The sequence below is a fragment of the Melitaea cinxia genome, chromosome 26 (genome assembly GCF_905220565.1).
Source record: "Melitaea cinxia chromosome 26, ilMelCinx1.1, whole genome shotgun sequence".
Taxonomy (NCBI): Eukaryota; Metazoa; Arthropoda; class Insecta; order Lepidoptera; family Nymphalidae; genus Melitaea; species Melitaea cinxia.
Window position 1 is genome coordinate 4031577 of NC_059419.1, and position 24537 is coordinate 4056113.

The following is a 24537-nucleotide window of genomic DNA, read 5'->3' on the forward strand; positions in this document are numbered from 1 at the left end:
AGATTGCCATCCGATATTTTGATTCATTGGTCTGGATTAATACGCTAAAATAAATTAAATAGCTTTAAACCATGTGTTAAAATTAAGATAATAATATGAAAAACCACAATTGTACGTAATCATCGGTATTCATCTGCTTTTTAATGAAGTACAAACATATTGTGTCGTTTAAAAGCTTTGCTAATATTTTGCTAAACAACCCGTTCGCCGTCTAAAAGGTTTTAGTTAAAAAGTGGAAATAGAAACGTAATTTAATTAATTTTCTTCTCGATTCTTTTTTTCTTTTTTTTTTGTGCAAAATTTTTAGATAATGGAATTGAAGTTCCTAAAAATATACTGTTTTATACTTTACTAAAGAAAATATATAACATAATTTCAATATAAAATGTCGCAGTCTAAATATGGCGCACATCGCTTTGTAAATAGAATACAATTAATTCGTAATATAAACAAATCACGCTAAAAATGCAAAGAATCCATCAATAATAATGAGATTTTTCACAAATAACTGTATTAATGTTTCAGCACATCTGGATGAAGAAGAAGGTCACTACCAATGGATCGAAGGTCTGGCGATCTTAATATCTGTCATAGTTGTCGTCATAGTCACAGCGTTCAACGATTATACGAAAGAGAGGCAATTTAGGTTTGTAAAAATTGAATTTTGTATAATATTATAAGTACGTGAAAAATTTAGTTGAATGTCGTAGAAAATATTTGCAATTAACTCATTTATATATCTTGTAGATTGTAAATATCTTCTACTCACGTCATTTTACTATCAACTATGACTAATAACAATTAAAACTACTTATCCGTCAATTAACAGTAGCAATTACTTTTTATGGTTATATCACTTTTCAACTTAAATAAAAAAATATACCTAGCATGGTAGTCTCTACTGCAAAACGTCAAATACAAATTTACATTTCAAATATCACAAATATGCCATAAAAATTTCCAGAGGACTCCAGTCTCGGATAGAAGGTGAACACAAGTTTGCAGTGATCAGAAGTTCCGAAGTAAAGCAGGTACCGATAAGCGAAATAGTCGTCGGCGACATCTGCCAAATCAAGTACGGTGACCTTCTGCCCGCTGACGGTGTACTGCTCCAGAGCAACGATCTCAAGGTGAGCTACCGACACTAATAATTACTCGAAAATTTGAGGAATAGTTAGAACTTTTAATTGAGGATAGCAGGAAATATCTAGTTCAAAATCTGAAGCAACTCGACCGAGGAAGTGCCTAAGTCTTGCAGAAGATCAGCCAACTAAAAGTGCTTGCAAGTGATGTGTAACTGTTGGAAGTAAGGTAGCCAAAGCTCCCGGAGACATCTCCAGGAGTTGGCTACATTACTCACGATTCCAAGTTATGTTGACGATGATGGTAGGTTCAGCAATTAATGCTAGTTATCCATTAGGATTATACTAACTGTAACAGCCAGTCATATCTTATTTATCATACCTTAAACAAGGAAGGATAATTTCTGTTATAAGAATAAAGAAAGAAAGAATAAAGATGATAAAATATTAATCTTTTTAATTTCTAAAAGAATACTGAAAATATTCATGGTAGCAAAATTGTCTGGCCTTTCTCCTCCATCCCGCCTTCTCAAGAACTCCAAGACAAAATATTTGCTGAATGTTGGAAATTTTAAAATTGCTTTGTCTTAAACTGCAACATACTTGAATAGACGCTGTGTATCGTGATAGCATATCTCGTGAGTGTTCTTATCTAAAAATCTTGAATCTTTGAAACTATTATGTTAAGTGTTGTAAAATCAATCACTAAGAATGCTGTACAAATTTAAACAAAAACCAAAATTAACATAACTATAATAAATATTTTAGAATGTCAACGATTAAAAAAAATATCACGCCAAAATTCAATTCCCTAAAATACCTTATCTTTTCGCATTGGTAACGTCCCTTAGATAACGAAACAGTATCAACGTATTAACAGATAAGACGGGTTATTGGGTTATCGACGTAGGATCGAGTGTTTGTATAGACTTCAATAGTTGGACTAACCTTGCGAAATGACTCCCTAAACGCTGCTATGACGTCACCACGGCCATATTGAACACTTGATATGCTGGCGCAGTTCACTTTCTATCTATATGATGTTTGTTTAGAAGTGTCTGAAATTGGACTGATGGTTCAGTTGAAATTTATGATGTTAATTATCGTTGCCGTTTATTTCGTTATAGTTTAGGAAAATACACTACAAATAGGTTAAGGGACAGTTTCACCTATAGGTAATAAAGTTGTCTGGCGTATAACGGTATCAAATACACAAATAAAATTATGATACATTTTTTTTATCCACCATAAAAATTTACTTTTATCAGGTATTTCTAATTGCAATCCAAAAGTCCTTGTTTATTAGTTTAGGTGGCCCTAAATGTGGAAGTGTTATTTGAAGCTAAATGAAGGCCTTTGACAAAATATATTCACCTATAATTTAACCGGAGTATAGAAAGGGGAACTTTATTGTAACATTTTTTGTCTAAAATAAATAAATTTAATTTTAATAAATGTAATATAAACGCGGAATACCAATTTAGAACAAAATTAAAAAATAATAATTCACCTTCATTTCTTTATCATCCATCTAAAGTAGAATTGTAAATATGTTGATCCTGATTATTTGTCTATCTCACCTGTGCGTCAATTCAAGTCCAGATCTGTGATAACGTACCTGCATACTGATAACAATACGGTTATTTGATAAGAACACCAGTGAATGCGGTATTTTTATCTTAAGCATCTTTATTTAATTACTAACGTTGACAGGATTTTTATATCACTTTATTTGCACACGCTATCTCACTAGTGATCTAGTAACATAATTTTTATAATCAATAATTATAATTCATAGAGTATAACTGTATAAGTAATGTATGACAAATGCTATAATTATGAGTAATTTGCATCCAGTTTTATGATTAGCACGCCATATATCAAAATCTAGTTTATGGTACTGATTCTAATTGAAAAATCGACTATTTTACTTAAATAGTTATGTAATTATGTAGAAGTCATACCTAAGCTAGGGTCGAAGTCTGTGGTTTTTTTTTTTTTCATAAATAATGTTTGGAAGCACAGGTATAGTTAGTTTTTACAATGCTTATTTCATTAGTATCTAAAGGCAGATGTAGAATAAGTATAATGCTATCTCTCTCTCTCTCTCTCTCTCTCTCTCTCTCTCTCTCTCTCTCTCTCTCTCTCTCTCATTTAATTGAAAGTTCTGTGTATATACACAGAACAAAAATGAAAAAAATTTGGATTGTAATTGTATTTTTATATTAATTTTACAATTTTGCACACCTTAGACCATACACACATAATAGTAACAACAGGTGTAATTTGAAAAAATTATATATATCAGTGGCATGAGGTGGCCTTATCGTTAATACAGCTATGTTTCCATGCAACCATTTTGCTATTTTTGTGTATAAAATTTAAATTCTTTTATAGATCGACGAGTCGTCACTGACGGGTGAATCGGACCATGTTAAAAAGGGAGAATCATTTGATCCCATGGTGCTATCCGGTACTCACGTCATGGAAGGTATGTATAGAGATAAATATGACTTTGTTGTAGAAAATTCCTTTAAATATTTACCTTTCCTCCCTAATCATTTTATTTTCTGAAACAACCCTTTTAATTTAATATACAAAATCTCATAGCTGCAATCGAAATTGTGGAGCGAAGTTAGTCCAGTTTTTCAGTATTTTAGGAATATGTCCAACAAATAATTCCAGGCTCCGGCAAAATGCTGGTTACGGCGGTTGGTGTCAACTCACAGGCGGGTATTATCTTCACACTCTTGGGTGCGGCGGTCGACAAGCAGGAAAAAGAGATCAAGCAGATGAAAAAAGGTCAGGAATCTTACCGGTGCTAGAATGTTCTAGATTTAGAAAAATTTGAAGGCATTTTTTCTACAAATATTTTAAGTCAGGAGTTTGTTTTCACTGGACAAATATTACCAATACTTTCAATGTTCTTGGTTCATGGCTTAAAATGTTCTAAAGAAATTAATAATTACCACAATTGTGGTTTTGTTTAAATATTTCTCTTGAAGAATAGAATTTTTAAAATATTTGGATTAATACAATTCTTGAAACAGAAAAAATGGCCTGCAATAATGAACTGCTAAATATAGTTTAGTTTAAAAATACATTGCTCATTTAGTTAATGATAATATCAATGCTTCGTAAAACGCTTGAGGTTCAAGGTGGCTTGCTTCTAGTATCCCAAAAGTAGATATTACGGTACACGCAATAGAGGTGATAAAAGCAAAAAAAAAATAGTTTAACTAATTCTAAATGAGCATTGTAATGTTATGCTTGACTAGGGCAATATTCGATGATGATATAGACGGTTAAATTAATTTTCTTTGAAAAGTTTTATTAAATAATTAATTATTATTTTGAGATATTTGTCAATCGTCGTGGCGAGTGTAGTTGCATCACGAATGACATGGTTATCATTGCCGCCGCACTCTTGTCCTCACCCTTTCGAATTCTATAAGCAAAACTGATGAAATATAATAGTGGTAAAAAATGAGTAATGGTCAAATTATGATTCATATAAAATTTTAAATTGTAGAAAATATATTTTTTAAAGCCTTGTTAGTATAACTTTCATCAGTTTTGTACCCGATATGAGATTATTTTATTTTTATATTTCCGTTCTGAACGGGTTTTTATTTATTTAATGAAATTTATCCAAGGTCATGTTGGACGTTGTTCGTGTTGTGTTTGACTAATAGCCTGGATATGTAATGTGGGAGCATGATTTAAGTTTCATTATTTTACTATACCCAGTAGTACCCCTAGATGTTACTCTAAAAATATATTGTAAACATGTACTTATATAAAATAATCTCGTTTCAGTTTTAAAAATAAAGTTAAAAATAAACCCTAAAAGCATCTATAAACGCATTAGTCGCAACGCTTAAGCATTTGAAGGCATAACATGCGGTCTTAAGCCGGACCAACATCTTCTACTAAGGGAGAAGATTGGAGCTTAATCCGACCCACCACTCCTATGCTGATTGGCGGATCGGATTCTATCAAATGCTTAAACGCAATGAGCCCTTAGATTTAGCCCCACAAACATATAGTGTGACCCATTCAATGACATCCTAATTTTTTTTTCTCCACCCCGAAACCCGGCCCGCCGCACACCCTCCATCGCCGATGAAAAATTAAATGAAATGAAATAAAATAAAATAAAAAAAACATACACATTTAAATTGCATCGTGTATTTGTCGTGTTGACTGCATGATGTACAAACAATGATATCGTTGTCATAAATGTGTATGCTTGTAATACTGTTGGATAAACAAAATCCGACGGATGTGATATTGGCCCGAGTAGAAGCTAAAAAGCAGCAACGGAAAGAGCAACAACAGCGCAAGAGCCTCACAGGTAAGTTACGTCCTATGCTAAGCCCCGCTTTTTAGTCCTAGTGGACACTACGGGGCAAATTAGTGACATGCACACAGTAATCAAAACCAAAAAACCTGACTGCCTACTTACCCAAATGTCACGTGCACTAATATTACGAGTACTGTGTTAAAATTCAATTTCGCCACAACATGCCAAGTTTAGTATATAGACATACGTATAATTGATATTCATAGCTCTTCCTTGTTGGCAGTCAGGCACAATAATATATTGTTACAAAGTGTAATTAGAAATGGGGCTGTCCTAAAATCATTTCAATATTGGTATAACTTAAACATCATGGCGCACACCCACATACACACACGTACATACGCCTACAGACACACATACACCCACGTACACATAAGGGGGCGTTCAAGTATTACGTAACGCAATTTGGGGGGAGGGGGGGTCTTGTAAAACGTTACGATGCGTTACAGGGGCGGGTTTGAACAACGCGTTACGTAACACGTATTTTATTTAAATAAAAAAAACTAGGGTATTAAAATCTCCCAAGTTGGCAATCCTTTTCGTTTATGGTTTACGAGGAATCCCCCGATTGTATTGTACGACATTTTTATTTTGCTCTCCCAAGTTGGCAACTCACGGGGAATCCCTCACTGAATTGTTACGTGTAAGTTTATTAGGACTTTGAGCCAATTTAATATATTTGAAACTTTAGTAAATGTTTATTATGTGCGATTATATATTAAATAAATATATGAATAAATAAAATACACATCTATTGCGAATTAGAAATCTAATGTTTTATTCATTAATTACTACCGCAAACGCGATTAGAACAATAACAAAAGTAATTTAGCGACTTTCCGGTAGTTTGTTCAAAAAAGTTGTGACATTTGGATATTAATGGTCAGTTGGGTGTTACGTAACGTTTATGGGGGGAGGGGGGGGGGTACAGGAAAACGTTACTGCGCGTTACATGGGGGGAGGGGGGGGGTCAAAATCTTCAAAATTTGCGTTACGTAATACTTGAACGTTCCCTAATTACAAAAATTAAAAATAAGAGTTAGTATTCAAAAAGATTGGGCAGTCGTGTAAATATTTTTGAATGCTGTGATATATTCAATATGTCACTACATTTTGTTCCCTAGTGTACACTTACTGTAATACATTAATTTAGAAAGTAATAAACTTATGCTATAAAAACCTATACTTGCTTAAATTGTACGTTTTACTGCATATTACTTTTTATTAAGACGTGATCACTTCATACCACACATCACACTTCATTTTAATAGTTAGCATATTACTGTAGATTTAGTGTCGGTAATAAAGTTTGTTTGCTAGAACATTATTTATCTAAACAATTTTTAGAATCAGGTGACGTAAGCGAAGCTTACTGTGTTGTAACGTTGTTACGCATGTTTTATTTTTTTATATTGTATGATCAAAATATTTTTTTCAAAAAGTGTACTTGTTATTGTTTGGTATAAATTATTTGCAATTGGCTTTAAATAATACGTTTTATGTACGTAAAATGTTGTGGCTTTAATTAATAATTAATAACCTTAAAAACCGTAAAAACTAAAAACACGCTTAATCTGTGATTTCGCTTTGTTAATTAGTGCTTATTAGGAAAAAAAAACATAATCAAAATTTAGTTAAATATACGTATTATTTTCAAAATCTCGATGTTCTAGAAAGACACAAAAAAGAATTACACAAAACAAATTCAATTCACTCAATGAGATCTGAACAAAATTTCAAAAACACGATAGTAACACAAAATACCAAACGGTAGCAATATCCGTATAAATTCATTAACGAAAGGCGGAACAACGCTAGGTGATGACGATTTGGCAGCGTCGGGTAATAGTCACGGCAACCACGCGCGACCAGACGACAACCACGTGGCCGCCCCCCCGGCGGACAAGCCGGCCCCTGAACATTCGCACAAGAAGGAGAAATCGGTGTTGCAGGCGAAGCTGACCAAACTAGCCATTCAGGTGAGATATTTGTCAGAAACCAAAAATTAATCAAGCAATTCTCAATAATTAGGGTTCTGTCAGAACTTTTAAGATCCAAAACAAATTTTCCGAACTCGTATCAAGAAATCCATATTGCTTAAGGCTTCTGCCAGAACTTATATGAAGAAGTTGTTTTTTTTTTTTGTTTTTTTTCAAAGATACTAATGTATACAGCATCACACATCTATTTTCATACAAAATCCGATTATCGTCAGAAAAATTATTCAGTTAATATAAATTCTCACAAAGCGTTTTGTCACTTGATTATTTCTTTTGGCAGACGAAAATTGTCAGAAATATGTATGTATGTATGTATAATGTACTGTCAGAAAATTGGCATATCTCAAAAGAAGTTCTAAGATGTCGGCAATTTACAGTACAACAGTGTTTCTGTTTAAGCTGAAACCTTTCGTTATATTAAACTAAGCCTTTGCCCAGCAACAAGCATTAGTAGAAAGTTTTCAGGATGTTAAAATAATATTATAATACTTTGTCAAACAGATCGGTTACGCCGGTTCAACGATCGCGGTGCTAACAGTAATCATACTAGTCATACAATTCTGCGTACATACCTTCGTGATTGAGCAAAAGGAGTGGAAGGCGACGTACATCAATAACCTCGTGAAACATCTCATCATTGGTGTGACGGTACTTGTGGTGGCGGTACCTGAAGGTTTACCGTTGGCTGTCACTCTCTCCTTGGCTTATTCTGTTAAGGTAAGCTTTTGTAATTAAATATAATTGGAGTGAGTGTAAGTGACACACACAGTTCAGTGGAACAACGTTTGCGGGGTCAGCTAGTCTCATATATAAAATTCTCGCGTCACAATGTTAGTTACCATACTCCTCCGAAACGGCTACACCGATTTTTATGAAATTTTGTGTGCTTATCGGTTGAGTCTGAGAATCGGCCAACATCTATTTTTCATACCCCTAAGTTATATGGGCGGGAGAGTAAAAGAGTTAATAACATATTATATGGCAAAACGTTTTGTACGCTACAATGCTTCAACGTTGGTGAGCTAGTACGAGTATATAAATAAACGTATGGCATACAAAGTCAATCAATGAGATTTGTTGGCTTTGAACTTAATGGTATCTGCTTTCTGTAACTATTACATGAGCCTTAGTTCACTTTGTTAAAAATCATATCAGAACTTTTCGAAATTAACGCGTAGATACATGGATAAGAAAACGTTCTAGAAACAATATTGTTTTGGCCAAAAGTAGAACGCAAGGGAATTATTTTGCAAAGAAGAAAAATCTATTTTTCCCTGTACACAACTAACCTAACAAAAATGTATGTTTATATAGTATACGTTAGTACTTGTACTGTTTAGTTGACCAAATTCTTAATCCAATGTTTACTTACAGAAAATGATGAAAGATAACAATCTGGTGCGGCATTTAGACGCTTGTGAAACGATGGGTAATGCGACTGCCATTTGTTCTGACAAAACCGGTACCCTGACGACAAATCGTATGACGGTTGTACAGTCGTACATTTGTGAGAGACTCTGCAAGGTCACTCCTAACTTCAGAGACATACCTCAGGAGGTAGGGGAAACTATGATCGAGGGTATGGCTGTGAACAGCGCTTTTACTTCTAGAATTATGGTGAGTTATTGTTATTTACTTGAATATTTAGCTTAAGTTAGTCATCTGCAAGAAACAATTTCTTGGAAATTTATAACTGGACAATATTTTTATTAATTAATGATATATTTGTCAAGGTTATCGTGTAATTCTGTTACATAAATAATTTTACTATTATTCACGAAATTTATATATGGTCCGGGAGCCAGTGACAGATTTTCATGACCAATTTTGAGGAAATAATTGACCAAATTTGTACCTGGCTCCCGGACCATAATTACAGTATAACATGTTTATTGATTAGTCTTTTGTATTTAATGTTGTTAGGGTTAATACAACAGAAATTTTTTAAGGGCACAGATATTAACTAATTTAATTTACACATAATATCATATTAATAGTAGTATTATGCACTACTTTACATAACTTAAATGTTTGTTTCAGCCATCCCAAGACCCGACCGGACCTCCGATGCAAGTTGGTAACAAAACGGAATGCGCGCTACTTGGTTTCGTAGTCGCGTTAGGACAGAGTTACGATGCTGTGAGAGAAAGGCATCCAGAGGAATCGTTCACGAGGGTATACACGTTCAATTCCGTGCGCAAAAGTATGTCCACTGTCATCCCTTATAAGGGCGGCTATAGATTGTACACTAAAGGCGCTTCGGAAATCGTTTTGAAAAAGTGAGTATACTTTTTTTTTATGTCACTAGGTCGGCAAACAAGCGTACGGCTCACCTGATGGAAAGCGATTACCGTAGCTTATAGACACCTGCAACACCAGAAGCATCGCAAGCGCGTTGCCGACCCAATCCCCCCAGGAGCTCTGGTCACCTTACTCACCGACAGGAACACAATACTGCTTAAAAACAGTATTATTTAGCTGTGATCTTCTGTAAGGTCGAGGTACTTCCCCAGTCGGGCTGCTCCATATTTTGAGCAGGAAATTCCTGCTGTGCCCTACCTCAGTTAGTTATACTAAAGAGAGTTAAACTATATTTTCTAAAGGGTCGCATTAATCACTTGATGTTTATAGCAACTTGTTAATTTCCCCATATCCAAAAATCACGTGTATTTTTTGTGTAAAGTATATTAAAATTTACAGAATATTACTTTGAAATTAATACAGGCCTAATCTGATTGAATTTTGAAAAATTAAGCAGTTTTTTGGTTTAATTTGAATTTTTAATAAATTTTCATTCAAGTAGTTCATATAATCTTGAATGGTTACTAACAATAATAATATTTATTATTTTAAGATATTTACGGTCCACGGGTAGTTAGTTACAAAGAAAGTACCACTACTTGAAGCTATTAATAATTGCCCCTGCCCCTCTGTTTTCCATAGATGCGCATTCGTTTATGGTCATGAAGGAAGACTGGAGAAGTTCACACGTGATATGCAGGATCGACTTGTTAAACAAGTTATCGAACCCATGGCCTGTGACGGCTTGAGGACCATCTCCGTTGCCTACAGAGACTTCGTACCAGGGAAGGCCGATATTAACCAGGTGAGTTGATAAAATTGTTAGTTTTTTATTTCTACCTTCCCATTGATATTCAATTAACTGTGTATCATATATATATTTATATAATACTTGCTGTACATCACGTCTTGTCCCACTTTAGTTTCTAATTCTATTTAGATCTCCAACTGCCTACGAGCTAATTACAATTTCTTCTACAGTTTTTAAGTAAACATGCACGAATATTAATGCTCTTTATTGTATACCATTACAAGAAACAAAAAATAAAAAATAATTTAATGGTAACATCAAATGAAAGATGTACCGAAGCGGTCTTATCGCTGAAAGAGCGATCCAATCCATCTATACTCACAAATTTGCCAATTTTATGATATTAGTAGGATGTTGATTTTGGCTGGACAGAAAACTATGATCTTCTATGTGTGTGCCGTGTCGACGGCGCCTAAACACCGACGGTCGCGGGTTCGATTTCCGCTCGGAGTGGATACTTGTGTTCATACAAATATTTAGTTCCGGTCTGGTTGCTAGTCCTTGTGGGTCTCCCTAACGTGTCTCGGAGAGCACGTTAAGCTGTCGGTCCCGGTTGTTATGTACATCTAATAGCGATCGTTACTCATAGTAAGTAAAATATCCGCATTGGAGCAGCGTGGTGGATTAAGCTCTGATCCTTCTCCTGCATGGGGAAAGAGGCCTATGCCCAGTAGTGGGATATTACAGGCTGAAGCGAAGTCACGTTTGTTGATTTATTTTTACGTTCTCAGGTGCACATAGACCAAGAACCGAATTGGGACGACGAAGACAACATCGTGAATAACTTGACTTGCCTGTGCGTTGTCGGTATTGAGGACCCCGTCAGACCAGAGGTAAGGGAAACTAAAATGTACAGTAACCGGCCATAAATAATGCACATCGACCTTTTAAATAACTAAGGTGGGGATCTTGGACTATAACGCGCTACGAAGTTGAAATTAGCCGATTCCGACTCTTACCAAAGGAAGTAGTAGTTTAGTTGACCCTACTACTAGCAAAAGACACCCCCCCCCCCCCTCAGGAGCTACTCTAGATTTTGATCAGGATATTTCCTGCCGTGCCCTACCCTAGTTAGTCTAACTCTAATTGTTAATTTAATAATTAATAGCTAGATGTCTTTCGCGGCTTTGCCCGCGTCGACGTTTATATCAGTAGACAGTAACCAGTAGGTTTGCGCAAATAAATCTTCTCTTTTTAACAATATTGATTTCCTAACGAGACACTTTTAACAGTAAAGATTTATTCGTAAATTATTTACTTTGTGATTACTTTTTATTCTTACATTACACTGTTTTTAGTTTGTTTGTTAATTGTAAATGGAAACTTCGTAGCTTTTGTACTGTATGTGATTCCGGACCTCCGACAAAAGAGTAAATCCTAAAAGTGGGACCGTTGAGGCGTTTACTTATTTAAGACGAGAGAAATAACTAAAGTGCCATTACCATCTCCCAGGTGCCAGAAGCTATCAGGAAATGCCAGAAGGCGGGTATAACGGTCCGTATGGTGACCGGTGACAACGTGAACACGGCTCGCTCCATTGCCGTCAAGTGCGGTATCCTCAAACCAACGGACGACTTCCTCATTCTAGAAGGAAAAGAGTTTAACAAGCGGATTCGAGATGCTAATGGCGAGGTGAGTGCGAAATTATAAAGAATTTAGTACGAAACTCATGCAAAGTATAGCTTTTTTGACAAGTAAGTAAAACGTAGTTGAGTCATCGTGTTTGTCGAACGGTTTTAATCGATTGGGTTTTTTAAGAATGAGAAGCGTCAAGACCGGAATTTCTTTAAGCTTATCTGACCTTTATTATTATATTTATATTGGAATTTAAAAAAAAATGGAATATCTACCTAAAATTAATCTTTATGTAATGTAATATGTCTTATTTAATTTCGTGTAAGAGTCCCAAACCGTGTCTGACAGGGTATGTATCCGCCTACGTAATTTACACAACTGACTTTTAGTTCGTTTTGATATCTATACAAGCGAGACGCGACGACGACGACGGACAACTGTCTACTGAATTACTAAGATAGAAAAATTAAAATATGTGGCTTAAATAATGTGGTTAATAAATAACGCGATAAAAAGTAGCCTATGTTCATCAGGGATAATCATCGGAGCATCGGCTTCTAATGGTAAAAGAATTTTTCAAATCGGTCCAGTAGTTTCGGAGCCTGTTCGAAACAAACAAACAAACAAATTTTTCCTCTTTATAATATTAGAATAGATTAATGATTTGTCATTTTTTTAATTAGTTTTTTTTTAAATTATTTAATCGTGTTTAAAAAAATTCTGCGATTTGTGCCATATCCCAAATGAATGTGTTTCTTTTCTTTTTTTAAGAATTCGGGTCGTGTCTGACATGGTATGTAATTGCTTGCAGGTACAACAACACCTAGTGGACCGCGTGTGGCCCAAACTTCGTGTACTGGCGCGCTCGTCCCCCACAGACAAATACACGCTGGTGAAGGTACTGTCCAGATGATATTGTATTATTTAATATCGTTAATTATTCAATATAAATCAAAAATAAATAATTTCACTGTACATCTCTTCTTCTAAAGAAAAGGTTTAAGCTTATTTCATGACACTACTCCAGTAAGGAAGCTACGTTTAGTATCCTGCAAATTAAATTTAATATGTAAGAGAATATAGTCTTCACGACAGCGTTAAAAATTAGACTATCTACATCGCTATCTGATTTTTATTTCGAATTATTTTTATTCAATATAAATCAAAAATAACTACTCCAATAGACGTTAAAAGCCTTAGGATCGTCTTTTTAACAAATTTATCGTTAAAAGAAAAGCCACCGATTCGAAATTTAAAGTCATCAGTGAGAAAATCCGCAGTTACTGTTTTAATCGTACTTACGTAATATGTGTTTTCTATATAGTTTAATTTAATTTATATAATGTAATTGTCACTAACCCTCTTTTTGTTTTATTTTATTTGAAGTTTATTTGTTACTAACACCTAATTTAATTTAATTTAATTTAATTTTGATTATGGATTTTTTCTAAAATGAATGATTATTATTATTATTATTATTATTATATATCTTCTTTCTATATCTATTTTCCTATAAAAGGTAAAATTTTCGCGATGCTCTATGACTGTATTTATCATCTGTAAAACTACGTTTCTTTCAAATAAATAATTTACTGTTATTTACTTTAAGGGCATGATCGAGTCTAAGGCCTTCGACAAACGCGAGGTGGTTGCAGTCACGGGAGACGGAACCAACGACGGGCCCGCGCTCAAGAAGGCCGATGTCGGCTTTGCCATGGTATATATTACTATTATTACATAAGTCAATAGTGAAATATGTGTAAGAGACACGGGAGTATTGAAGTAAGAACTTTATTGGTAGTCAGATATTTATAAAGTTAGTCGATCGCTGTCATATTAAAATGAAATGTGTGTCTGAACTATTTATTTACAAACAAAAGAGACACACCACTACACCCACTAAACAGTGACTTGAGAAAAATTGTGCAATGCGATATTGCTCGTAATGTACTTATAACGGAATCAGATATCTCGTACTCCAATATTCAATTTTAAATGTTAGATCTAAATGGATACCATAGGATTATAAGTATACATATTGTGTTTCGATAGATACAAACATTTTATAAATATCAACTATGGGGAATCGATTTTAAGCATCGCATAGTAAGGAGCTTTCATGTCGATACATTATAAGTAACGAAATATCTGATCAAGAAAACTAACTATTGCAAAAAAATTGTTTGACTCATTTTTATATTTTTTTATATTTTGTTAATTGCAAAAATTGTTATTCATTATTACTTTCATCAACATGAAACTGAAGACGTATCTATGAATTTTTAATATACTCGTACGAACAGCGAAACCTACTGGACCATTTGTCACAAAAGTATGCGACTTAAGCTCGAACATGTTGAAATTGAACGGTTTATTAGCAAAGCGAATCGTTTATATTTTATTTTTTGTATACAAACTAAGAATTCGTCTAAAATATTTATATGACGCCGTGTTGGCGCAACGGTCACAGCCATGGATTGTACCTGTTGCGCTGGCGGTTGCGGGTTCGATCCCCGCACATGACAAACATTTGTACTGACCATACAGGTGTTTGCCGTGGTCTGGGTGTTTGTGCAGTCCTTGTGGGTCTCCCCACCGTGCCTCGGAGAGCACGTTACGCCGTCGGTCCCGGTTGTTATCATGCACACCTGATAACGATCGTTACTCATAGTAGGGAATATATCCGCCAACCCGCATTGGAGCAGCGTGGTGGATTAAGCTCTGATCCTTCTCCTACATGGAGAAAGAGGTCTATGCCCAGTTCTAGGATATTAAAGGTTGAAGCGTATTTATATAACAAGAAACAGAGCTAGCTGAACGATAATCTTCCAGGGTATCGCGGGTACGGATGTCGCGAAAGAGGCGTCCGATATTATACTGACGGACGACAATTTCTCGTCGATCGTGAAGGCTGTGATGTGGGGGAGGAACGTGTACGATTCGATCGCGAAGTTCCTTCAGTTCCAGTTGACCGTCAATGTGGTAGCCGTGATCGTTGCCTTCATCGGTGCCTGCGCCATCCAGGACAGTCCTCTTAAGGTATGCTTGGATTATAATTTTAGATGTATTAAAAGTTATCGAGAAAAATTATTTATGAAATTATATATGTCGAAAAAATCCAGTAGTTAGACTCATATCCGGCAATCGTGAATGCAAATGCGAGCTGTATGTACTAAGATTTCAAGTGCCATAGTTACATTTCGACATTAAATTAAAAACATTTAGTGAAAACCTGCACTTCTTGGATTAAATCTAAGATCATATGTACGATGTCCGTCTACCAAATCGGTGCGGTTATCACCGCTAACGATTTCAGCTCCAACTCTTTCTTATATCACATCTTCGTCCTCAGGCTGTACAAATGTTATGGGTGAACCTGATCATGGACACGCTAGCTTCCCTCGCTCTGGCTACCGAAATGCCCACCCCTGACCTCTTGCAAAGGAAACCCTACGGACGTACCAAGCCACTGATCAGCCGGACCATGATGAAGAACATCCTCGGTCAAGCGCTGTACCAGCTCTTCATCATCTTCATGCTACTATTTGTTGGTCAGTATGCAAACAGACACCAAGTGTGTGTATGCCTTTCATACTTACATGGTCTAAATGCCCCGAAAACAAACAACGAGCAATTGTGTATGTTCTCAAACAAACAAAAAAAACTACTTTAATTCGGATTATACTCAAAAACTAGTTGTCAGTTTGGCTCCAATTAAAATAAGAATACACAAGCACCACTTTCGAATATAAAAAAAAGAATTACTAAAATCAATACACTCAGTAGAAAGTTACGAACATACATTTGCGAACCTCATATTTTTTATAATCGTTAACATAACAATTTGTCGAATCGACTTAATCTTGCAAATCTTTTACTCAACGTCCCAAGCGAATTTTTTTTTTATATCACTATGTCGGCAAACAAGCGTACGGCTCACCTGATGGTAAGAGATTACCGTAGCTTATAGACGCCTGCAACACCAGCAGCATCGCAAGCGCGTTGGCGACCCAATCCCCAATCCCCCCAGGAGCTCTGGTCACCTTACTCACCAACAGGAACACAATACTGCTTGAAAACAGTATTATTTAGCTGTGATCTTCTGTAAGGTCGAGGTACTACCCCAGTCGGGTTGCTCCATAATTGAGCAGGAAATTCCTGCTGTGCCCTACCTCAGTTAATATCGATATACAGTAATACCCCGACTTACGCTACCTCGACTTACGCGAATTCGCAGTTACGCGATTTAATTTTCTCGTCTATTCGTTTTTTGTTTGACTCCCCCCACCCGCATTATTATTCGTTCAGTTTACAACAGGCACAGACGTGTAGTGCGGAATCGGCGTACATAAGTTACGATTTTGTGTTTTTTTTTGGGAATCGATAGTCAGATCAATTACGAAAAGTACCCCGCAAAACTGTACCCCGACTTACGCGAATTCGACTTATGCGGATAGCGCTCAGTCCCACCTATCGCGTAAGTCCGGGGTATTACTGTATATTTATATAATAACAATGGTGGTCTCCAGGCGATAAAATGCTAAACATCCCATCGGGACGCGGTCAGCAGTTGAGCTCCGAGCCTTCACAACACTTCACCATTATTTTCAATACATTTGTAATGATGACGCTCTTCAACGAGATAAACGCGAGGAAGATCCACGGCCAGAGGAATGTGTTCGAGGGGCTCTTTACTAACCCCATCTTTTACTCTATATGGATCGGAACCGCTCTCTCTCAGGTATTGTTCTTTACTTTCTTACTAATCTAGAATATTATATTAAAAAATTAGTCACATTAGCATTGGTCAAATCGTAGAAACTATCTTCACAGATACCGCACTAAAACTATACAATTATTATTTTTTTTTTTGTTATAATAGTAAAAATGCAATGCCGTCTAGGTCTTGACAAATAAATTAATATATCTATCGGAATCTAAATTCTAAGATTATATGTCTAAGTTGTTAAACTTTCACCGTAATCGGGAACAATTTTGATTGTACGGAACTTACTGTGATTTTTATTTTGAAACTAACACGGTTGCCTGTGACCTGTGACCATGGTGCCTTCAACATCGCCGAAATGTCGGGACTTTTAAAATAAGAATCGCTGCAAGTTCCGTTGAATCAAAAGAGATTACGTATTGTGTATAGGTATATCTTAAAATGACTTATGATTGAAAATTATTTTTTTATTTTATTTTACTGAGTAAACATAACAGTACGACACATTAAATGTCGTTCCAGGTGATAATAATCCAGTTCGGCGGTATGGCGTTCAGTACGGCGGGGCTCACGATAGACCAGTGGCTGTGGTGCCTGTTCTTCGGAGCCGGGACCCTGGTGTGGGGACAACTGGTCACCAGCGTGCCTACACGGAAGATACCCAAGAAGCTCAGGTAAATTTGCTGATATTTTTAGTCGGACCAGTCGCCAAACCTTGCAGAAGTCCACCTAGTGGCTAAGTTCACTGGACTTGCTAAGTTTTGAGCTTACAAGAGAATCGTTCTGCCAGAAGAAAGATTAAACCATTACTATGTAAAATAGATGTACATAGATACTTATATACCCAAGAAGCTCAGGTATATTTGCCGATACTTGTAGATCACTCGCCAAACCTTGCAAAAATCCAAAGTCTAGTCAAACATATATAAAAATACATTTTAATGATTGGATATTTCTTTAGTAGAAATTCGATTTTTGTCTTAATATTTTTAGGAAAATGACTATAAAATGTCTATTTTTAACAGTAGTATTTATTAGTCAATTACCCAAGATTACTTATTAAACATTTAATGCAAATATTCGAAATGACTCGCAATAATATATTGTACCAATTTACAATATAAACATTGTATGTTAACCTCAAGATGTTGCGAATGGTCCAAAAAGCTAAAATCCCGCCAACCCTTTCCTTCTCCCACATCAAGACCTACAATTGCTAGAGAACATTCTGGAAATGCTAAAATGAAACATGTATCCATGTAAGTAATATACCTTAGACGTAGATAAAATAGGTAAGTATGTTTTAGAACATAGTTTTGCATAGCCATATTTTCAAATTGAAATAATATAACTTTTTAATAAATTATTTATATTTTAAGTGAAACTACCCCAGATTCGGAATGTAGATTCTACAGGAAACACCACACTTACTCTCAGCGAGTTTGGCTTCAATTTAATATTTTTAAGTGTAGTGTAATATCTTTATTAATCATACACGCACGGACCTTAAATTTCCCATGCGTTTTGTTAACGTCATACATTGCCCTTATCCTACAGGCGAGTTCATAAATCGCCTGTAGGATACGACTGCAGATTAACAGTCCTGTGATTGCCTACGTACTGACGTAGTCGTGGGACTACGGACGGTATTTCTGCATTACAATGTCTTTAGTGTATATTGTCCAATATAGTAAATAAAATAAAATAAAAAATAAAAATAGCCTTTATTTCTACTACTAATAAATTTCAATTATTGTTAGTACAAACATATGTATGTATGATATGTATTAACCTAACCTAATATAGTAACCAATATAGTAAACCTGTCCAATATAGTAACCAAGTGTATATGTCTGCCTTAGTTGGGGTCGTGGTCAGCCCGACCCCGAGACGATCCAGCCAGGACCCGACTACGACTCTGACCTCGATAAAAAGCCTCGCGCCGGTCAGATCCTCTGGATCCGAGGACTCACACGCCTTCAGACACAGGTACGATACGGAGGGGTTAGGGGGGTGGGGAGGGGGTGGACGTGTGACGGTCATGTGGGGGGTAAATGTAGAGGGACTGGGATGGCAGATGTGTGACGGTCTTTTGTGGGGGTATTGGAGGGAATCCTCCCTATGTTACCACCTCAAGTAGATTATTATATTGATATAATCTGTGGATTTAAGGATTAAAATTATGGAGAGGGAGTAGACTGATTTTAATTGTACCGTATATAAATAAATTATACTTTTTTATTATTAAAAAATATATTTGATAATTTTTGAATTGTGATTTTGAAGAGAATCAAAGACTTAATTTCTAAATATTTTTAAATTTTGGATAGAAGATAAAGAAAATATAAAACTCAGCTCAAAATGGTTCCTATTAGTAAATTTTATCTTTTAAATTTTTATCAAATCTTAGGTTATTAAAAACCGTTCGTCACATTATCGTCACACATTTGCATATTTTGTGAAAGCTTTCCGTGAAAAGTTTTGCTATATTAAATATCATTTGACATAATGTTAAATGTCGTCTAATATGGCAAAGGGGTTAATGTGGGATTATCGCTTTACAGAAAAAAAATTGGGCTAAAATTGTGCTGAATTGTCAAAAAATGTGATTGCTATACTTTTTCGTAATAATTTAAGGAAATTTAAATAGTTATTTATTAATAAGTTATTTATATAAATAACTTTTGAATAAATGATTATTGTAAGAAATTATAACCATTTTTTGCAAAAGCTTTTGTTATTTTTAATTATTTCAGTATTTTTTTGCAAATAATGGTTATTTGAAATAATAATCTCTAGGAATTACGTCAAAAATGCAGTTTTGGTTTTGGACATTTTTGATAATTTCTAGAGACGTTATTAGTCGTAACTATAAAAAGTTTCTTTACTAATACATAATCAGACTTTTTTAAGTTACGACACAAACAAATCAATAAATGATGTGGAATAAATAAAATAAATGATAGCAGTGGCAGAAAGTGTTCGTGTATAAATGAAAGAGGGATAAGTTTTAAGGTTACAGCAGTACTGTTTAAATCTAGCAGTATCAACAGGTCAACACTGCGGATACCGTGGGCATCCTACGCTAAGTCGAACTTATTGTCCATTTATATATTATTTTACTATTTTGCATACAAGCCGATTAACCACCATTTTTCAATACTTATGCATATAATCATAAATAGAAATCGTCATAGAACAATTGATAGATATAACGCTAATTCATTTTGTTACACATTTTTTGATTTATTGGTACAGTAAGCCGGATTATTCACAGTTCGTAATGTCAATATAACGATACAAGTGAAAAAAAAATTAGCGATAATGAATTCAAACTTTCAAACTTAACGTACGATTTCAGTTTGTTTTCATTTATTTATTTTTTCATTTTATTTTCGTTTTACTTTCACATATCGTTAGTTTCTTTACTCTCCTGTACTTCTGTTCTCTTTCGATAGTTATTATTTCCATACCCACAGAGAAACACTTTACAGAGTAATAAGTAGTTACGCTATATTATTTTGGCCCATGATTATCGTAGTGATTGTTTGTTCGGTCGCTAATTTTGTGTAGATAAGTTTTGTTTATTACATCAATAATTCAATAAAATATATATCGACGAAATTGGCAACCGACCAATATTAGATTTTATCTTTTCTAAAACTATTAATTTCAGACCTGGTTTCGTGACATCCTGTTTCTGACTCTTGTTATCGTATTTTATCTCACTCGACTCTACCTTTCAGTCTATAGCTCTCACTCTCACGTTTAATTCTGTCTCTTTCCGGATGTCACGGTACCGGGCCCGGCCCAGTTAGAACTACACTAGTTTGTCTTAAACTTCGCGAATTACGGCCATGCATGCTCCGCAGTACCGAAATACAGTCTGACGCTTCCCGTTGGTTATTTCTTTTATCATTTATAACCCGAGTTGACTGTACCGCCTCTCCCCCCCCCCCCCATTGGCATGCGATTTATGTAGGCTGTGACGATGTTACTTATCCCTCATTACGTACCCTCAAACAGTTACTATGACTATCCCGTATGATACTATCACTCAACATCAACCACATCGCGATATGAATATGACTGTTTTCTTTTCTCTCTATCTTTTATTTAGTCATACTGACTGTTTGATTTGTTTATTTATTTATTTTTACTATTGTTTTTTGTATGTTTTATAATTTTGTTTTTTTTTTTTATTCTTAAGAATAGTGTTTTTTTTGCTTGTGAAACGCCAACCCGATACATCCTCGCTACTGATCCAAGCAACCCAGCTCTGTTTGAATGAATGAGTTGAAACGCCGATGTAAATGAGCAGTAACTTGTTAATTTTTTTATCCGATTTTGATTATTTTTTAATGTATTATTTTTGTACCGGATTTTGATCGGTTACTGCTGTTAAAGGAACGTTTAATTCATTTGAGTGTGGCGTGGATTTTTCTTGAAAAAAATAAAATAAAAGTTAGTTTTACTCAAAATAGAGCATGCCGTGAGTGCTCGCCGTACTAACCAAGTAACCGTCTCGGTCGAACCTGTCTCTTTCCTTTGCCATTGTATTGTCAGTGTTTTTATGTGTTTTGTTTGTTTTTGTTTTGTTTTTATTTTAGTTTTTTGTTTATGTGTGTGTATGTTGTCCTATTGAGCCGTGTTTCGGGGGTGTGTCGTCAGTCAGGGGTGTAAGCGTCAAACTGGGCAGTGAAGAGTTTTATGTCTATGAGTTTAGTAGTTTTGCCTTGCCTTGCCGTTGGAAAGTTGCCTTCATTGTGTTTTTTTGCGTATTTTGTTAGGCTTGTTGTAGTGTCCGTATGTATTATGTATATAGAAGAACATCTTGCCGAGGTGGCGTTTGGTGAGTATCACGTAGAAAATAACACGTTCCGAATTAAAATAAAATTTAACCAAACCAGTGACAATGTGTAGCTTCTTAACACTCGTGTCGATGTTATAGATGTTCATTGAGTAACATTTGAGTGAAATATCTGTACTGTTAAACTACAGAATATTTCCTTAGAAATAAAAAATGTTAAGAGACAACCGTAGCATCGACCAATAATAAAGATTGTAGGCAAGTTCCTCCTTGGCTCCTAAAATTGGGTGTTTAATACTAAAACCTAAAAATGGCATGCTAGAACATAAGTGTATTTTAACATCAAAAATCCATACTAAGGACGTACGAGATATTAAACGCGAGCCACCACCATAGAGGCGTATGGAATTTGAAATTGATTAAAATTTAAAATATGCTATAAAATTCACATATAAATAAACCATGGTAAATACGTGAATGACGTTAAAGCCATTTTACATTGGCATATTTTAGGTGTTATCACGGCGATTTATTGGTAGTGTACCCTGGTCCCAGCATCTCTAGGTGTCATCTCCCTGCGTTGTGTAGGCGTAGTGTAGCTGTTCAACAGGGTAGCTGAGGCCTCGATTCGACTTCCTGTCTTTATAATTTTCAGTTCCTCATTCTTATTACTTTTTATTTTGTACTTCTTTACGTTCGCACTTCAAGTCATATTTCTATCACGTGACACTGGCCCAACATGCCTCATGTAACACGACACATATCTGTTTTTGTTCAGTTACCAGCTGTGCCGCGTTTCCTTTCGCGTGCATGTAAATACAGATTCATTAATGATTCTATGTTGTTATGCAATGTATCGCTCGATCCCTTGCCCTATTCTCTGACCTATGCCTTGTATTATCTGTGATACTAAACTGTGAAAAGCCGGTTGAAGTAAATTCTTCGACTCACCAGCCATTAATCCCATTTCGACTGACCAACATCGACAGACATGAATCTAAATTTTGTATTACATTGTCGATAACATTCTCGTCAAACACTAATTGACCCATAATCTCCCATGTACAGACACCGATTATGTACAATTTTATTATATGTATACTCTATAAACAGTCTGTTTTTCCGTGTTGGCCTGCTTGTAGCTACGACAGATATGGGAACAATGTTTCTCAAAACTTTTTTTGGGATATGAATCTTTGATCGTCCCGACGTCGTCCGTTTCCTGTAAAATGAATAATTTAATTTTAAAACATCCCCCAGTTAATGTTATTTAATATATATTTCTTATATTTATTTCTTTGTTTATTTGCCAATGTTTATTTTTATTGACAACCATTGATTTTCGTTCAAAACGTCAAAATTATTTTTCGAAGCCTCGTATTTGTATTGGAATGATGTGCATATTTTTATTAAAAAATTAGATATTAGATATCTTTCATATTAGTATTACCAAATTAGATACATTGACATTGGAACAGACTAAATTATTAGCACGCACTTTGGACACATCCATTAATTCAATGGTATCTCCGAGAAAATTATTTCTTCGTCTCTTTTGTCCATTGATCTTATCGCTCACAATGTGGCTATACTTCATCTTAACGAATTCTGCATAATTTTACCATGCATTGGTCAATCGCAAAGATGACGTCGGACGAACAAACTCTGTAACTGCTCCCAGATTTGTAGAAGATAAAGATACGACCGATTATCGTATCTCATTCTTATTTTATTCGATATATCGATCGTAAAGAGAAGGAAGGATGTGTTGTCCCATATCTGGGCGAGCGGTTGTAAAGCTAGGGCTGCGTGGCGTAGGACGGTGTCGAATGGGGCGAGCCGCGCGTCGTAGAGAGATGTTGTTGGCAGCCCCGGCCGGTGTTGGAGACGGAGGTGTAGTGGCGGGCGCGGCGGCTGGCGGCGCGCTGCGTGCGACGGACGCTCACGGTACACCACCCCTAGCCCTAGTCCTAGCCCTAGCCCTAGCCCTAGTCTAGCCCTAGAGCCCTAGCGGTTAGCGCCTAGCGTGCCTGGCACACGGCACGCTTGCGTCACTCGACACTGTCACGTTTGCGATCGTTTTGTATCCTTGGTTGGCTTATTGTGTTACAAGCTTTTGTATCAAATTTTCAATACGCGTCCACGATGTTTTGTAGGATTTCTCGAGACCCATTTTTACCCACCAGCAAAATTGGCTTGGTATTTTCTTTTTCTTTTCGCTTCCGTTTTATTTTCATTTTTTGTTGCCCATATATTTTTTTTTTCGTTTCCCGTTTTCTTCCCGAAAAAATCACACACGATTTTAAAGGCATCAAACGCTCACGTCGCTCGACGTCCCGCTCCCCTCGTTCGAAGCTCGGCCCCCGTCGCCCCGCGTCCCGCGAGCCCGGACGGCCCGCCGCGGTCCAGATCCACTCCACACTCGGGTCGGTGGCGAGGTAGCAGGCGGTAGGCGCGCTCGGTCGCCGTCACCGGTTGTTGGTTGCAGCTGCGCGTGGTGCGCGCTTTCAAGTCGACGCTCGAGGACCTGGAGGAGCGGCTGTCGGCGCACTCGGCGGCCGGCCTCCGCTCGCGCCTGCGCGCCGCGCCGGACATCGCCTACATCGACGCGGACGACGTCGCCGGCCCGCGAACGGAGACCACCATATTCTAATACCGACCGCGACGTACTTACTCGACCTCACTCGACCTCACTCGACTCGACCGCGCGACCCGGTCCGCCGACGCCGTAGCACCTCGCTCGATAACCGGATCAAATCCTGCGTATTCGAATTCGTTAAGACGCTTTTTAAAATATATAGTTCGATAGAATTAAGTACCGTTTTTATCTATTATAATTTTTTTGTTTCGCTATTTCATTCGTGTA

At 36.1% G+C, this 24537-nt stretch overlaps 1 protein-coding gene across 1 annotated transcript in view; it reads left to right on the forward strand.

Annotated features, from left to right (window-relative positions):
* LOC123666453 (plasma membrane calcium-transporting ATPase 2) overlaps positions 1–24537 on the forward strand; it is a 65273-nt gene that overhangs the window by 31822 nt on the left and 8914 nt on the right. Inside the window, exons 3-21 of the mRNA XM_045600545.1 lie at positions 526–646; positions 965–1130; positions 3480–3573; positions 3768–3884; positions 5389–5439; positions 7267–7427; positions 7950–8165; positions 8823–9065; positions 9489–9727; positions 10392–10554; positions 11292–11393; positions 12013–12192; positions 12947–13033; positions 13745–13852; positions 14968–15174; positions 15488–15686; positions 16665–16876; positions 17384–17535; positions 18724–18850. Coding sequence (XP_045456501.1) covers positions 526–646; positions 965–1130; positions 3480–3573; positions 3768–3884; positions 5389–5439; positions 7267–7427; positions 7950–8165; positions 8823–9065; positions 9489–9727; positions 10392–10554; positions 11292–11393; positions 12013–12192; positions 12947–13033; positions 13745–13852; positions 14968–15174; positions 15488–15686; positions 16665–16876; positions 17384–17535; positions 18724–18850 — 2945 coding nt within the window. The remainder of the gene's footprint in view (positions 1–525; positions 647–964; positions 1131–3479; positions 3574–3767; positions 3885–5388; positions 5440–7266; positions 7428–7949; positions 8166–8822; positions 9066–9488; positions 9728–10391; positions 10555–11291; positions 11394–12012; positions 12193–12946; positions 13034–13744; positions 13853–14967; positions 15175–15487; positions 15687–16664; positions 16877–17383; positions 17536–18723; positions 18851–24537) is intronic.